Source organism: Pipistrellus kuhlii, unplaced genomic scaffold, assembly GCF_014108245.1.
Source record: "Pipistrellus kuhlii isolate mPipKuh1 unplaced genomic scaffold, mPipKuh1.p scaffold_m20_p_9, whole genome shotgun sequence".
NCBI classification, from domain to species: domain Eukaryota; kingdom Metazoa; phylum Chordata; class Mammalia; order Chiroptera; family Vespertilionidae; genus Pipistrellus; species Pipistrellus kuhlii.
In genome coordinates, this window is record NW_023425595.1 from 59,262,692 (window position 1) to 59,280,366 (window position 17,675).

General features: G+C 37.4%; 1 protein-coding gene across 1 annotated transcript in view; it reads right to left on the bottom strand.

Annotated features, from left to right (window-relative positions):
- Positions 1-17,675, bottom strand: part of CUNH11orf65 (chromosome unknown C11orf65 homolog) — a 54,496-nt gene that overhangs the window by 21,144 nt on the left and 15,677 nt on the right. Inside the window, exons 3-5 of the mRNA XM_045577747.1 lie at positions 4,154-4,207; positions 3,596-3,796; positions 1,542-1,672 (exon numbers count right to left, since the gene is read on the bottom strand). Of these exons, the coding sequence (XP_045433703.1) occupies positions 1,542-1,672; positions 3,596-3,796; positions 4,154-4,207 (386 nt within the window). The remainder of the gene's footprint in view (positions 1-1,541; positions 1,673-3,595; positions 3,797-4,153; positions 4,208-17,675) is intronic.

Below are 17,675 nucleotides of genomic sequence, written 5' to 3' on the forward strand. Positions count from 1 at the left end.
TGATTACTATGTGGTAGACATTGTGAATTTTATGTGATTTCTGGTACTGGAGGTTTTTGTATTCCTTTCTATATTCTGGGGCTTTGGTTTGTTATGCGGTCAAGTAAACTTGGAGACATTTAATTTTATGACATTTGCTTTTAACATGTGTTACATAGGTCCAGAATGACTTTATTAAAATCCACACAGTCAGTCTTTTAGGGCAGAAAGAAGAGTTGAGTGGGGGTCTAGGGACCCTAATGAAAGTTATCTATAATAATGAAAGCATAATATGCAAATCGATCAAACCGTCAAACAGCAGAATGACCATCTGAATGACCATCTGGAAGATCACACTATGACATGCACTGGCGCCAGGCCAGCCAACGCAGGTGTGATGCGATTAGTTGGGTCGGCCCCCACAGATCGATGGTGCTGTGGTGGGTGGGTGGGGCCTCCCTCTGCTAGGTGATCACAGGGCTTCTGGATTACTAGAGGGCACAGGTCAGGCTGAGGGACCACCCCTGAGTGTACAAATTTTGTGCATCAGGCATCTAATCCTACATAATAAAAGACTAATATGCTGCACTGATCACCAGGGGGCAGATATTCAATGCAATAGCTGCCCCCTGGTAGCCAGTGCACTCCCAATGGGGGAACACAACTCCACTAGAAGCCCTAAGCCGGGCTCACAGCTGGTGAATGCAGTGAGGATGTCTGTGGCAGCACTAAGAATGTCTGACCGATGGCTTAGGCCTGCTCCCCGGGGCTCCTGGACTGCGAGAGGGTGAAGGCCAGGCTGAGGGATGAATTTCATATGCACAAATTTTGGGCATTGAGCCTCTAGTTGATATATAAAAGTAAATGCTTATTTTCATATCTGATATTCCAATAGAATGTGATTTCTTTAAGGTCCAAGACAGCATATCTTTTTCTATTTACTTGCTGAAGCTCAACCATGTCTGGCACATAATAGGCATTTATTAATGTTTGCTCTCTATGTATTTTTAAAAATATAACTGTAACCTTAAATTTTCTTTTAAAAATGATACTCCCCTTGCCCCCATTAATGGACTGCAGCTAGCTTGAAGCTGGATTTGACCTGGCCCAACATGGAAAGGAAACTCTAGACAAGACATTGGTTTTGCTTCTAGCTCTATTGAAACCCCAACCCAGCTGGTGTTGCTCAATTGGTGGAACATTGTTCCATGCACCCAGAGGTCACCAGTTTGATTCCAGCAGGGGCACAAGCCCAGACTGCAGCCTTGACCCCCAAAGGGAGTGTGCAGGGGGTAATCTATTGATGTTTCTACCTCTCTCTTCCTCTCCCTTCTCTCTAAAAAAATCAATAGAAAACATTTTTTTATAAAAGAAAAAAATCCCAGCTATTCTTCCTCTGTAAGGAAATGGGACTTTGGAAATTCAGTGGTGTAATTCCATGGAAATAAAGCTTTCTACCATATTGCAAAATAAATACATAACATAATTATTTCAGTAATAATAGCAAAAAATTAAAATCTTAAAATACTGTGTACTTTTTAGTAAGTCTTTCATCAACTTACATTTGCCTCATCCATTCTATTTTTTTAAATTTTCTCCTTTTTTCTATATCTTGTCTTCTTTTCAGTTTAGAGAAATGAAATTTGGTTTCCTTTATGTCTTCTGTAATTACATATTCACTAGACACCAAAAACTATTGAGAAATAAAACAAGAATATACAAAATGTTGAAATACTGATTGTGAGGTTATCTGACTGTAGACAATAACTTCTGTGTGCTCAATATGAATATGCCAAGATAGAAACAGAGGGTAAGATAAAGCCCTGAAAGGTATTTCTAAGTTAGTGAGTGATGAATAGCACAGGGAGCCTTTAGAGACACATGCCATAGAAAGACTGACCAGGTACTAGTGTACTGAGGTACTTAATAAGTATTTGTTGAATGAATAGACATATTCTAAGTGTTTTAGTTTCTCACAAGAACAGACCTGACCTATTCTTAGTGTTAGTTGCTTTTGAAGACCCTAATTCTAAGGGAATACAGGCAGGCTCCAAGAACACAGAAGTCTCACCTTTATGTCATGACAGTATGTGGTTTCCCTTGTATGACACTGTATCCTAACTGGTAGTCTATTTTCCTACTTCTGATCCATTCCCCTTCATCCACCACACATACATTAAATAATAAGGAGGAGAGTTTGCTATTCCCCACAACATTCTGCATTTGCCACTATAAAAGCACATTTTTTATTGCATTATATTGAAATATCCTATTTACTAAATGTCTCCAAACTAAAAGGCAAACTGCTTGTGGAGAGCAATTATTCTTATTTACTACTAGAGGCCCAGTGCATGAAATTCCTGCACGGGAGTATGTATCCCTCAACCCAGCCTGATCCCGATCTGGTGGAATCAGGCCTAAACGGGCAGACAGACATCCCTCTCACAATCCAACTGCTCCCAACTGCTTGCCTGCTTGCCAGTCTGATTGCTCCTAACTTCCCTCCCCTGTCAGCCGGTTGCCCCCAACTACCCTCTCCTGCTGGCCCGATTGCCCCTAACTGCCCTCTTCTACCAGCCTGATCACCCCCAACTGTCCTCCCTGCAGGCCTGGTCGTTCCCAACTGCCTTCCCTTGCAGGCCTGGTCGCCCACAGCTTCCCTCCTCTGCCGGCCCAGTCACCCTTAACTGCCCTCCCCTGCTGGCCTGATAGCCCACAACTACCCTCCTTTGTTGGCCATCTTGTGGCTGCCATCTTGTGTCCACATGAGGGTGGCCATCTTGTGTGTTGGAGTGATGGTCAATTTGCATATTACCTCTTTATTATATAGGATTATTATATAGGATTATATCCTTAGAATTTGGTACAATGCCTGACACATGGTTGGTATGCAATCAAGTTTGTTGAATAAATGCATACCTTGATCATTTTCACTTCTCATATTTAGTATAAACATACCACATTCTATCATCTGAGGACTGAAGATTTGATGAAGATATTTGAGGCAACATAAACAGACATCTAGAGCTATAGAACCAGATCATGTTAACCTATAAAATGTAACCTTACAAATATCCATAGGTAGAAATTATTTTCACAAAACAGATTAAACATGGGTGTCTTTAGAAAAGTTCCTGAATCACATATATCTATGTATATTTAAAATCACTCTGTTCAATTAATATGAATACATGTTAAGTTTCCCAACACCATGAAAATTCAAATGATTCTCCACCAGACTCTGCTATTATAAGCTCTGAAAGATAAAATGTTATAATTGTTCTCAAGAACTTCCACTTCTAGTCCACATATTAATAGAGTCAACATCTTCACATTTGCTTTGATATCAAAATGGTAAACTGCCGAGTACTAGGGTGCTTCCTAAAGATGAGTTCAATCAAATTTACTAAAAGTAGAAATAAATGTATAAAAAAATAGATATAGATATATTCCTGTATCTTGAAGTATCATTAGTAACCCCAGAGTAGTTAACTAAGCAATTTTTATCAACTAAATTACTAGGAATAACTGTTTAAAAATAATTTAAAAATAATTTAAAAAAAGATAAATTGGTTACAAATATTAAAGATTCAAAATTATTAATATTTTTTCTTACTCTTTCAGAAACAAGCCTCCAACCATTGTTCTCTATACGATGATACCAGCCTCTACGATCCTGTTTCTGAAGATTATCACTTCTAGTATGAGATGCATATTTTGCTGAAAGTTTTGTGTAATCTCTAGGGCTATTAGCACACAGATCTTCAACATGTCTTTCAGTAAAAATTTTATAATATATTTCAGGTGGAAATTTAGCCTGTAGATGGAAAAATACAGAGGACTGTTGCAATCTAATAACAAAATGGTTTACATTAAAAAAATTACATCTTTAAAATTAAATATAAATGAACTTCAAAACTACAAGTATGGCCCTGTACTGTATGGCTCAGTGGATGGAGCGTTGGCCTGTGGACTGAGGGGTCCTGGGTTTGATTACAGTCAGGGGCACATGCCTGGGTTGTGGGCTCAATCCCCAGTAGAGGGTGTGCAGGAGGCAGCTGATCAATGGTTCTCTCTTATCATTGATATTTCTATCTCTCCCTCTTCCTTACTCTCTGAAATCAATAAAAATATATTTAAATATAACTACAATTAAGAATTCATCCATACTTACACCACCAAATCTGAACCGTACATGAATGCCAGCTGCAGCATCTAGAAGCTCTGCCTATAAAAAACATTACTTTTTTAACATTTTGTATGTACCAATTCACTACTTCTCACTCTATCATGTTAAAATAATTGCTGAATATTGATTTTTATAAAATAAGGCAAGTGACTAAACCTCAATTATTTTTAAATTAGAAGATATTTTAATTTTTTATAGTTATCTAAGAGTAAAATAGCTTGCAACATGATAACTAGAAAAATAATATGAAACTATGCTTCCTTTCTATGCAATATATAAGTATAAAAGTAAAATTATTTGTTATTCATAAAACTGAAGTTTAAATAACTCCTCAGGTAAATTCAGAGAAAAAATTGTAATTGGTCAATCTGAGTTTAACATCAGATGACGTTTCCTAACTAGCTTTTATTAAATAAAAAAGAATCCATGTTTAAATTTTTTAAGAATTGTATATAATTGGTCTTCTAAATTTTAGTGCCCTGGAACAAATGGAAATAGAGAAAAAAAATATTTAGTCTTCTATTAGAAGATAGTTCTACCTGTCTCCTAATAATATTAAATTAGATGAGAAAATAGATGCTACCCTAAATTGTTCAGTCCATAAAGCCTAAAAAACAACATAATTTTCTTATTTTACATAATTTTCTTCTGAGTAAAAATTATACATAATACGCACATATATAGTCACACCTCAAATATGAATAAAGATGTTTTAAAACAGGATCTCAAAGCATATATTCATGAAATGCATACATTTATATATGAATACATTTATCTTTTTCCCATGAAAGTAGACAAATCATAAGTGCATAGCTTCCTCTTCTAATCAGCTAGGGTGAGGGCCTGATCACATCAATCCAATCAGAGATTGGGCTGGGTCAAGTCTGAATTGTAGTTTTAGTAATCTGTATCCAATTTGTTCACTTCTAATTTTTCCCTGTTTCTCAAGATTTGAGGCTGACACCTATCTCCTCAACCATGAAAGTCTATGGGAAACTCAGTTACACCCTTTGGAAGATTTGAGCTTAATATTTTATTCTTCTACCATCTACAAATAGGTGTGTGTGTGTGTGTGTGTGTGTGTGTGTGTGTGTGTGTGTGTGTTGGGGGAGGGGGGGAAGTTGGCTGTATTTAAGGAAGTTCCTTTCTCTCTACTAAGATTTTGTCTCTTTTAAGTTTATGAGAGATTTCATTTAGGGTAACAGTGTTATTTAAATGGACTTAGATTAGTTGTAAATTGGTTCACTACAAACTCTAAGGCAGCGTTTTTCAACCGCTGTTCCGCGGCACACTGATGTTGCCTGGTGTGCCGTAGGTGCAGACAAGACAAGAATTTTATAATTTTTCACTATTTTGTTTACTTAATATTTCATAATAAAGTAATTATAAAATACTTTCTTTGTGTTTATTTGATTCCTATTCAAGAGAATTACTTTATATATAGTCAATATAGGCACAGAGTTAAATTTTTTAACATTTTCTAATGGTGGTGTGCCTCGTGATTTTTTTCATGAAACAAGTGTGCCTTTGCCCAAAAAAGGTTGAAAAACACTGCTCTAAGGCAACCAAAAAAAAAAAAAAAGTTAACAAACGGGTCAAATAAAAAGTATCAAGATTAAAATTTTAAATATTTTTAACTAAATAAAGTGAAAATACAACTTATCAAAATTTGTGAGATACAGCAGAAATAGTGCTTAGAGGACAATTTATAGTATTGAATACATATATTATAAAACTACAAAGATCTGAAATCAATAATCTAAGCTTCTACTTTAAGAAACTTGGAAAAGAAAACAAATTAAAAGTAACAGAAGAAAGGGGGGGAATAAAATAGAAATCAATAAAATTAAAAACAGGAAATCAATTAAAAAATAATATAAATAAAAGCTGGTTCTTTTAAAAATATATATATTTTATTGATTTTTTCCAGAGAGGAAGGGAGAGGGATAGTTAGAAACATTGATGAGAGAGAAACATCAATCAGCCAGATGTGCCCACAACCAAGGTACATGCCCTTGACCAGAATCGAACCTGGGACCCTTCAGTCTTCAGGCTGATGCTCTATCCACTGAGCCAAATGGGTTTCGGCTAAAAGCTGATTCTTTGAAAAGATCAATAAAATCAATAGCTTCTGGCAGGCTGATTAAGAAAAAAGAGAAAAGAAATAAATTACTAATATCAGAAATGAAAGAAGGGCTATTACTACTGATTTTATAGGCATTAAAGGTAATAAATATTGGCCTGGCCAGCATGGCTCAGTGGTTGAGCATTGACCTATGCTAGTAAACTAGGAGGTCACAGTTAAATTCCTGGTCAGGGCACATGCCCAGGTGTGCGCTTGCTCCCCAGTGGGGTGTGTTCAGAAGGCAACTGATCAATGATTCTCTCCCATCATTGATGTTTTATTTCTCTCTCCCTCTCCTTCCTTTCTGAAATCATTAAAAAATATTTTTAAAAATCCTATCTAATAAAGAGGGGATATGCAAATTGACAAAGATGGCAGTGCCCAGTCCTCTCAGCCCTGCTGGAGTCCCCCAGTCTTGGGGGGTTGGCTGTGAGAGTGGGCAGCATGAGTGGCCTGGTGGTATGCTTGCTTTGTCACTGCAGCCACAGAAGGACTCTGGGTAGCAGGCATGGTATATCCAATGGGTGGGGGGGGGGGGGCTTGCATCATCGCCCCAGCAACAAGGCTAGCATTCCACACCCGGCCATGGATGGCCTCTGGCCAGGGAGGGCACAAGGCTGGCCAGGGAGGGAAGTTGGGTCCATGAGGCAGGTAGGGGAGGGCAGTTGGGGGCCATGAGGCTGGCCGGGGAGAGCAATTGGGGGCCATGAGGCCAGCAGGGGAGGGCATTTGGGGTGATCAGGCCAGCAGGGGGGGCAGTTGGGGGTGAGCAGGCTGGCAAGCAGAGTGGTTAGGGGCATTTGGGCAGGCTCGCAGGTGAGCAGTTAGGAGCCAGCAGTCCCGGATTGCAAGAGGGATGTCCAACTGCCAGTTTAGGCCTGATCCCAGAGGGACATCCTCAGCAGTCAAACATTCCCCAAGGAGTTCCAGATTGGAGAGGGTGCATGCCACCCCTTCTCCCCACACATGATCTCATGCACAGGGCCACTAGTAATACATATTATGAACAGCTCTATGCCCACATATTTGATAACCTATATAAAATAAATCAATTCTTAGAGAGAAACAATGTGACAAAACTAAAACAAGGAGAAATAGAAAATCTGAATACCAGTAGATCAATATCTATTTAAAAAATTGAATCAATAATTAACCTTTTAAAACAGAAAGCACCAGGTCCAAGTGATCACTGGTGAATTCTACCAGATATTTAAGGGAGAAATACTAATTCTCTACCATCTCTTCCAGGAAACACTTCCTAACACATTCTATGAAGCTAGCATTGCCTAAATACCAGAACTATACAGATACATAACAAGAAAGGAAAACTATAGACCAGTATATATCTCATGAGCACAGATGTAAAAATCCTCAACAAAATATTAGCAAATCAAGTCCAACAATGAATAAAAAGAATTATACAACATGACTGGTATACCAGGGCATTATTACATTATATAAATAGGCTAAAGAAGAAAAATCATGTGACTATCAACAGAATGAGCATTTGACAAAATCCAACACCAATTCATGACAAAAATCTTCGTCAAACTAGGACTAGAGGGATACTTCTTAAACTTGGTAAATAACATTTACAACAAACTTATAGTAAACATCATACTTATTGGTGAGAAACTAAATACTTTTCTCCTAAGATCAGGAACAAGGCAAAGATATCTCCTCACTGTTCCTATTCAACATCATACTGGAAGTCCTGGCTTACTTAAGAATAATAAAGGAATATAAATGTAGCAATTTTTTAAAACCGGTCTTTGTTCCCTGATAACATGATTGTCTATTATAAAAATTCCACTGAATCCTGGCTTGTGTGGCTCAGTTGGTTGGGCATTGTCCCATGCACCAAAAGGTTGCTGGTTTGATTCCCAATCAGGGCACATGCTGAGGTTTTGGGTTCAATCCTTGGTGGGGCTGGAGTGGAGAGTGCAGGAGGTAGCTGATCAATGTTTTGCTCTCATTTCTCTCTCTCTCTCTCTATCAAAAAAAAAAAAAGATTTCAATGAGTCAATGAAGACATTTCTGTAACTAATAAGCAATTATAATAATACTGGAGGATAACATATTAGCATACAAAAGTGAATTGTTTTCTATACACCAGCAATGAATAACTGAAATTTGAAATAAAACACAATGCCATTTACATTAACACCAAAAATAGTAAAATATTTAGGTATAAATCTAAAAAGTATGAGAAAAACTACAACACTGTAATGAAAGAAATAAAAGAAGATCTAAATGAAAGGAGAAATATTCCATGTACCTGATCTAGGAAAATTCAATACTGTCAAGATATCCATTCTTCAACTTGATCTATAGATTAATGCAATCCCAATTAAAATACCAATAAGTTATTTTGTGAATGTGGACAAAATTATTCGAAATGTTATATAGGAAGGCAAAAGACTTAGAATATCCAACACAATATTAAAGGAGAACAAAATTGGAGGACTGATACTACCCAACTTAAGGACTTATTATGAAAGTAACAATAATCAAGACAATGTGGTGGTGTTAAAAGAATAAATAAAGTAATGGAACAGCAGAGAAAGCTTTCCACATAAATACAGTCAAATTTATCTTTAGTTAATTTGTTTTATTTTTTATTATTTATTGTGGAAAAATACACATAACATATATACATATAGCAATTAATATCTTAACCATATACAATTCAGTGGTATTAAATAAATTGTTGTGAAAATCATCACCACCGTTCATCTTATCTTTGACAATTCAATGGAGAAAGGATAATCAACAAATGGTGCTGAACAACTATACGTCCATGTGCAAAATTAAAAAACAACAACAAATCTAGACACAGATCTTGCACCTTTCACAAAAATCAACTGAAAATAGATCATAGACCTTAATGTAAAATGCAAAACTATGAACTCCTAATGGATAACATAGGAGAAAATCTAGGTAACATTGGGTTTGGTGATGACTTTTTCTCCCCCAAATCCCCAAAATGGCTTTTATTGCATCTTTAATCTCATAAATAAGTCTGAGGAATTATCCAGCACTTTGCTGCTTCTGTATCTGGACAACTTAGATCTTATTCATCAGCCTGCTGAACTGCTCCTTTTTCAGAAGCATAAATACTACCCAAAAATTTTTCTGATATCCTTGTTTTTAACTGTTGTAGCTGCTGAATCAAAGGAGCTGAATTTAATACAAGTTCAAGTCATTTCCTTCAAGAATAACTCAACTTTCTGGGTTTGAGATACTGAACACGCAATGCCTGACTTCATCTGAACCTTGTGAAGGTATTTTCGCCCAAGATATTTCTGATTTCAACAAGACAATCATTCTCCTGAAAGACGACATTTATGGGGAAATGAAGTGTAAACAGACCTCAGATTATAAGGGAAGCTCAGTGTAACACCCTTGAGCGTGTTCTGTATATGAGTGCAGACAGTGTGAATGGTGGCCAGTTCCTTCCTATTTGTCAACCAGGAGTCTCTTCTTTTTCTCTCTAAGGAGACTTGAGTTCTACATTGATGATGTGATGGGAGTCCCTCTGCAGGGTTCCCCTGGATCCCTTTACATAACTGCGAATCCCTTCAGAGTGATGTCAACATTTTCTGGAATGTTGACAGTCTGGTTGCTGAGATAGTAGATGTGGTTGCCTCGCAGCAGATGTGGCAGAGATGGTGTTGACTTTTTAGATGCAACACCAAAAGCATGAACGTGAAAGAAAAAATTTATAAGATGGACTTCATTAAAATAAATGCTCTGTGAAGAGCACTATTAAAGAATGAAAAGATAAGTATTTCCTGGGAAGAGAGAAAAAAATGCCAATTTTATATGATTTTCATAAGTCAAATATGAATATTGTAATATCTTGTATAGGCATAAAAGAATGATTAACAACAGAAAAATAATCAGCCCAAAAGAAGTCAAGAAAAGATTTTTTAAAAACAACAGAGCATTTGAGCATATAGTCAGTAAGTAGTAAAATATTAGCAATTACATTGAATGTGAATGGAGCAAATGCTCCAAGAAAAGACAAAGAGCATCCTACTATATTAAGAAAAAAAGTTAACTAACAATTACCTGCCTACAAAAGACACAGCTAAATAAAAGATTTAGAACATTGAAAATAAAATGATGAGTAGATGTACCATGAAAACAATAATGAAAAAAATAGTTGATGTTGCTATATTAATATCAGAGATCTGGACTTTAAAGCAGAGATTATTACTAGAGACATTTTATAATGATGAAAAGGTTCTCTTCACAAGAAAAACAAAATAACCCTAAGTTGATATTCAGTCTACAGCATGGTCTCAAAATATATAAAGTATTAGGAAAATGACAAGTCTTTAATCACAGTGAAAGATCTTAACACACTTCTCTTCATAACTGATAGTATAACTAGGCAAAAATAATCAGTAAGTATATGGATGATTTGATCAACATGGTTGACAAATTTGACCTAGCTGACATCTGTAGAGCACTATGCTCAACAACTGCAGAGTACATATTCTTTTCAAGAACAAATAAAAATGTATAAAATTGAAAATAACAGAGGATTGAAATTACAGAGCAATTAAGATCAAGATTGATAATAAAAAGATGATGATTCCCAAATATTTGGAAAAAGATATAATTTCAAATAACCAAAAGAAATCATATTAGAAATTTAAAAATCTTTTGAATTGAATTTGATTAAAATATTTGATGTATCAAAACTTGTACACTGTCACTAAAGCCATGCATAGATAAAAATTATATATATATATATATATATATATATATATATATATATATATCACAAAAGGCTGAAAATCAATAAATTAAGAATCCATTTCAAAAAGTTAAAAAGTAACAGCAAATACAACTAAAAAAAATATAAAGAGAGATTATAATATACAGCAGAAAATGAAGTAGAAAATAAATGACCAAGAGAAAGGAATAATAAAGCTGAAAGTTGGTTCTTCGAAAGTAATAAAAGTGAAAAACCCAATGAGATTCTTTAAGAAAGAGAAAGATATATATTCCATTGTTTACTGAAGCATTATTCATAATAGCCATGATATGAAAACAGCCTACACAGGAATGGGGAGAGGTAGAAGAGGGTACTGGAGGATAAATGGTGATGGAAGGAGACTTGACTTGGGGTGGTGAACACACAATAAAATAGATAATGTATTATAGAATTGTATACTTGAAACCTGTATAATTTTATTAACCAATGTTACCCCAATTAAATTTGATAAAAAAAGACAACCTAAGTACCAATCAAGGAATGAATAGATAAAAGAGATGTAATATGACTATATGTGTCAGACACACACAAAAGCACAATGTTATATTTTCTTAATCCATCCTATATAATAAAGAGGTAATATGCAAATTGACCATAACTCTAACACATAAGATGGCCACCCTTATGTGGACACTAGATGGCTGCCACAAGATGGCCAGCAGGGCAGGGCAAGTATTGGTGATCAGGCCAGCAGGGGAGGCAGTTAGGGGCAATTGGGCCTGTAGGGGAAGGCAGTTGGGAGTGACCAGGTCTGCAGGGGAGGACAGTTAGAGGCAATCAGGCCAGCAGGGGAGGGTAGTTGGGGAAGGCCAGGCTTGCAGGGGAGGGCGGTTGGGGGGCCCAGACCTACAGGGGAGAGCAGATGGGAGTTACTAGGCTGGCAGGGGAGGGCAGTTAGTGGCAACCAGGTTGGCAAGGGAGGGAGGGCAGTTAGGGGTGACCAGGCCTGCATGGGAGGGCAGTTGGGGGCAACCAGGCTGGCAAAGGAGGGAGGTTAGGGGCAATCAGGCTGGCAGGGGAGTAGTTAGGCATCGATCAGGGGGAAACCCTAGCCTGTTCTCTCCAGCTCTATGGTTGCCTCCATTTTTCTTCTATAATTGAAACTTTGTATCCTTGAGTGGAGGCCTAGGATGGTCAGGGTGTGTGGAAAGCTTGGCTTCCTCTATTGCCAGGGAAACCCAAGCCTCTCAACTGCTCTCTGTGGTTGCAGCTATCTTGGATGGGGTTAATTTTCATACTCACTCTGATTGGCTGGTGGGCATGGCTTGTGGCTGTAGTGGAGTGATGGTTAATTTGCATATTACTCTTTTATTATGTAGGATTGGTCCTTTGGTCTAGTTGGTCCTTTTTCATATCCTTGAGGGTCTCGCTAAATCTATCGGCCTTTTCTAGGAAATTCTTGAAAAATCTTATAACTATGATTTTGAACTCTATATCAAGTCATTTGTTTTCCTCCATTTCTTTTGTTTGTGATCTGTTACTTTGTCTTGGCATTTTCACTGCTTCCCTGCGTTTGTAGGGTAGCTTTGTGTGCTAGGTGTGTTATATGGCCCAGTGGTGGCCTCCCCAGTTACCTGAGGTGGACACTCTGGGTGCATCCCTTAGTGGGTTGTGTGTATAGCCTTGTAGTAGTTAAATCTTGATTGTTGTTGGTATTACTGGGAGGAATTGACCTCCAGGCCAGTTGGCTGGGAGGATCAGCTGTGTCTATGCTGGGAGAACTTCTATGCTGCAGACAGCCTTATAAGACAAGAATGGCAAAATTGCAAAAACCTCTGTGCTCAGCTTGGATGGGGTAGAGTCTCAGGGTGGAGCAGACAGCCTTGGCTTCCCATCAGCCCTGCCCTCTGGGTCTCAGAGTCCCTCAGTAATCACTGTAATTACCTCTGAGAGAAAGCCGCCCTCGAGTTTCGCCCACTGCCAAACAGTCCAGTTTCTCCCCAAATAAGCCTGGGTTCCCAGTAACTCGCCTGGAACTGGAGTTCAGTACAGTTGGTAGCTTCCATCTCCCTCCTGCTTTAGAAAGCCAGCCATGCATTCAGCCACCTGTGAACTCAGCTACCCATCCTTTCTACACGCTTGAGCATCTCTGTCCCTCAGCCTTTTGCAACTCCTCTGTTTCTCAATGTGCTTTCCTCTTTCCTTCTAGTTGTAAAATTTCCACTCAGCCAGCTTTCCTGTGGTTCTGGATGGTGTCTGTTTTGTCTTTTAGTTGTAGGTTTGATATTGTTGTGTGAGGCAGCAGTTTAGGTGTTTACCTATGCCACCATATTGTTTTCTCCTGATGAAGTCTTAAGGGTTTCTATGTACAATATCATGTCAACTGGGAATGGGTTTTACTTCTTCTTTTCCAATTTGAATGCCTTTTATTTCTTCTTCTTGTCTGATCTCTATGGCTAGCACTTCCAGTACTATGTTGAGCAGGAGTAGTGAAAGTGGGCATCCCTATCTTGTTCCTGTTCTTAGAGGAAATGGTTTTAGCTTTTGCCCATTGAATATGATGTTGGCTGTAGGTTTGTCATATATGCCTATATCATGTTGAGATATGCTTCCTCTATTCCTACTTTGCTGAGAATTTTTATAAAAAATGGGTGTTGGATTTTGGTGAATGCTTTCTCTGCATCTACTGATATGATCATGTGATTTTTGTCTTTCAATTTGTTTATGTGATGTACCATGTGTATTGATTTGTGAATACTGTATCAGCCTTGCATCGTCGGAATAAATCCCACTTGGTCTTGGTGCATGATCTTTTTAATATATTGTTAGATATGATTTGGTAATATTTATTGTAGTTGAGGATTTTATCATCTATGTTCATCAAGGATACTGGCCAGTAATTCTCTTTCTTTGTAGTGTCTTTATCTGGTATTGGATATAGGATAACGCTGGTAAAAAGAGTTTGAAAGTTGCTCCTTTGTTTTCTGAAATAGTTTGAGAAATATAGGTGTTAGTTCTTCTTTGAATTTTTGGTAAAACTCCCCCGTGAAGCTGTCTGGACCTGGACTTTTGTTTGGTAGGGATTTTTTAATTACTGCTTCTATTTCATCAGTTGTTCTTGGCTTATTCAGGTTTTCTGATTCCTACTGATTCAGTTTTGGGAGATTAAATTTCTATAGGAATTTGTCTATTTCATTCCCACTGTCCAGCTTGTTGGTATACAGTTGTTCATAGTATTTTCTTACAATCCTTTGTATTTCTGTGATGTCAGTGGTTACAGTACTTCTTCATTTTCATTTCTGATTTATTTGTGTCTTCTTTATTTGTTCCTTAAGAGTCTGGCTAATGGTTTATCAATTTTGTTTATCATTTCAAAGAACCAACTCTTGATTTCATTGATTTTTTTTTGTATCTATTTATTTACTTTTTAGTCTCTATGCTATTTATTTCTTCTCTAATCTTTATTATTTCTTTCCTTCTGCTTACTCTAGGCTTTCCTTGTTATTCTCTTTTAGTTAGTTAAGTTGTTGGGTTAAATAGTTTATTGCTGATTTTTCTTGTTTGTTTTTAGGTATGCCTGTAGTGCTATGAATTTCCCTCTCAGGACTGCTTTTGTTGTATCCCAAAAATTTGGGGTTGTTGTATGTTCATTTTCATTTTTTTCCAGAAACTTTTTTTTTAAATTTCTTTCTTGATCTCATTAGTAACCTATTCGTTGTTTAATAATATGATATTTAACCTCTGTGTGTTTGAATATTTTGGGGTGTTTTTATTGTAGTTGATATCTAATTTCATTCCATTGTAATCTGAGAAGATGTGTGATATGATTTCAATCTTCTTAAACTTGTACAGACTTTTTTTGGTGCCATAACATGTGGTCTATCTTTGTGATTGTTCCATGTGCACATGAGAAGAATGTATATTCTGCTGCATTGGGGCGAAATGTTCTAGAAAATGTCAATTAAATCCATCCAATCCTGTGTGTCTTTTAGACTGTTTCCTTGTTAAGTTTCTGTCTGTAAGATCTATCTAGTGAAGTCAGATGGGTTTTAAAACCCCCTACCATGACTATAATATATTGTTGTCAATCTCTCTGTTAAAGTCCTCTAAAAGTATATACATATACATATACATATACATATAGTCTTTATATATATATATATGTGTGTGTGTGTATGTGTGTGTTTGTATGTATATACTTTTAGAGGAGCATAGGAATATATATATATATATATATATATATATATATATATATATATATATTCCTATGTTGGGTGCATATATAGTTACCAGGCTTATATTTGTTTGTTGGATTGATTCCTTTAGTATTATGTGGTGACCTTTGTTGTCTCTTTTAAAGTCTACTCATCAGATATGAGTCTTGCTACTTCAGATTTCTTTTTTCTTTTCCATTTGCATGAAAAATTTTTTCCATCCCTTCACTCTCATGTTCTGTGTGTCTTTTGTTTTGAGGTGGGTCTCTTGTAGACAACATATACTTGGGTCATGGTTTTGTATCAATTCAGCTACTCTATACCTTTTGATTGGAGCATTTAATCCATTTACATTTAGGGTTATTATTGATAGGTACTTATTAATTGCCATTTGAATTCTGTTTGGCTAGGTTTCTCTCTCTGTTTCTTCTTTTCATTACAGCAGTCCCTTTAACATTTCTTGTAATCCTGGCTTGGTGGTGATATACACCCTAGCCACTTTTTGTCTTTTTATTTGACTGTCTTTCTTGAATGATAGCCTTGCTGGATATAGTAATCTTGGTCTTAGATCTTTGCTTTCCATTTTCTTGAGTACTTCATGCCATTCCCTTCTGGCCTATAGAGTTTCTGATGAGAAATCAGATGTCAGCCTTATGGTAACTTCTTTGTAGGTAACAGTTTTCTTTTCTCTTGCTGCCCTTAAGATTCTCTCTTTGTTTTTGATTTTTGGCATTTTAAATATGATGTGTCTGAGTGAGGGCCTGTTTGGGTTCTCCTTGCTTGGAGTTCCCTGTGCCTCTTAAACTTGTGTGATTTTTTTTCCTTTACCAGGCTGGGAAATTTTCTGCCATTATTTCTTCAAAAGATTTTCTATTTCTTTCTCCCTTTCTGCCTCTTCAGGCACACTGGCTATTCTAATATTGCTACATTTCACATTGTTCCACATTGCTTTTTCTTTTTGGTTCTCTGATTGAGTGATTTTTTTCAACTCTGTCTTCTAATTCACTGATTCCATCCTCAGCTTTCCCTAATCTGCTGAGTATTCCTTCCAATGAGTTCCTTATTTTTTATGTCATTCTTTATCTTAGACTTTTCATATATATATATTTATTACTATGAGCCCATTGTACAAATTTGTGCACTTTTAAAGGAACTGTAAGCTGCAAAGTTGCAGTGGGCACAGGGGCAGGTCTTGGCCCATCCTCCACACCCTCACCTACCCCTCCCATTGTGGGTCCTAGTTCCCTGTTTTCTGGCGACCTCTCTCCTGCCACCGCCACTTCCATGTGCTGATGGCACTGGCCCCACTTGCACCAACTGAGGGCATGGAGCGACTAGCGTCAGCAGCAAATGCAAGTGGGGCTAGCGTCAGCAGCAAATGCAAGATCCCGGCAAGCTGCGGTGCATAGGAGCAAAGAATTTTCAGTAACCACCAGAGGCTAGCCCTGATGACAGCACCAGTGCCCACCTTGGTTTGGCGCCCCTGTTCACCTGCTCCACCATCCTGCCATGGCCAATGCACACCTGTTTCATGCTCTGCCACTATCCGGGGCATGTTCTGCATGCACTCCGGCATGGTCAGTGCACATCATAGCTACTGGTTGTTTGGTTGTTCCACAATTTGGTCTATTTGCATATTAGGATTTTATATATATATATATATATATATATATATATATATATATATATATATATGTGTGTGTGTGTGTGTGTGTGTGTGTGTGTGTGTGTGTATATATATATATCTTTTTTCATGGTGTTGAGCACCTTTACCATCATTACTCTGAACTTTGTTTCAGATAAATTTCTTATCTCTGCTTTATTTATCTCTTCTGGTGAATTCTCTGGTTCTTTCATTTGGGGGTTGTCTCCTCATATTGGCTTTCTCTTTGGATTTGTGATGATGTGTTAGGTAGATCTTCTACATCTCTCAATCTCTAGTGCAGGACAGTGTTAAAGGCGGTTTCTGACTAATTAGAGACTTTGGGTCTTTGGGCAAAGACCCAAAGTCTCCAGAGACTGTCTCTGCCTACAGTCTGATAGGATTCTGACTGAATTGCCCCTCAGGCAATCATCCTCAGGTGTGGCGAGAGTTTTTCTCAGGGTGGGGCAGTTGCTTCTATCTGGCAGGGAAATTGTTATTTTTATGTTCTTAAGTGGTCTCATGGGAAAGTGTTTTCCAATAGGGCGTGTCAACTGTCTTTCTGCCAGGCAAGGCAAATGTCTATGTGGGAAAGATGTCCTCCACTGCATGAGAAAATGACTCAGCCCAGAAAATTGTGTTTACCTTCTGAGCTCTACCCCCTGAGTCCCCAGTCCTGGCTTCTGCTCTCACAGGTCCAGTCCATTTCACTCTTCCTCTGCTGGAGCACAAGGTGGGTAGCTCCACAGGGAATTTTGTGCATTGGCCCTTTAATAGGATGCCTGAATTTTCAGCTC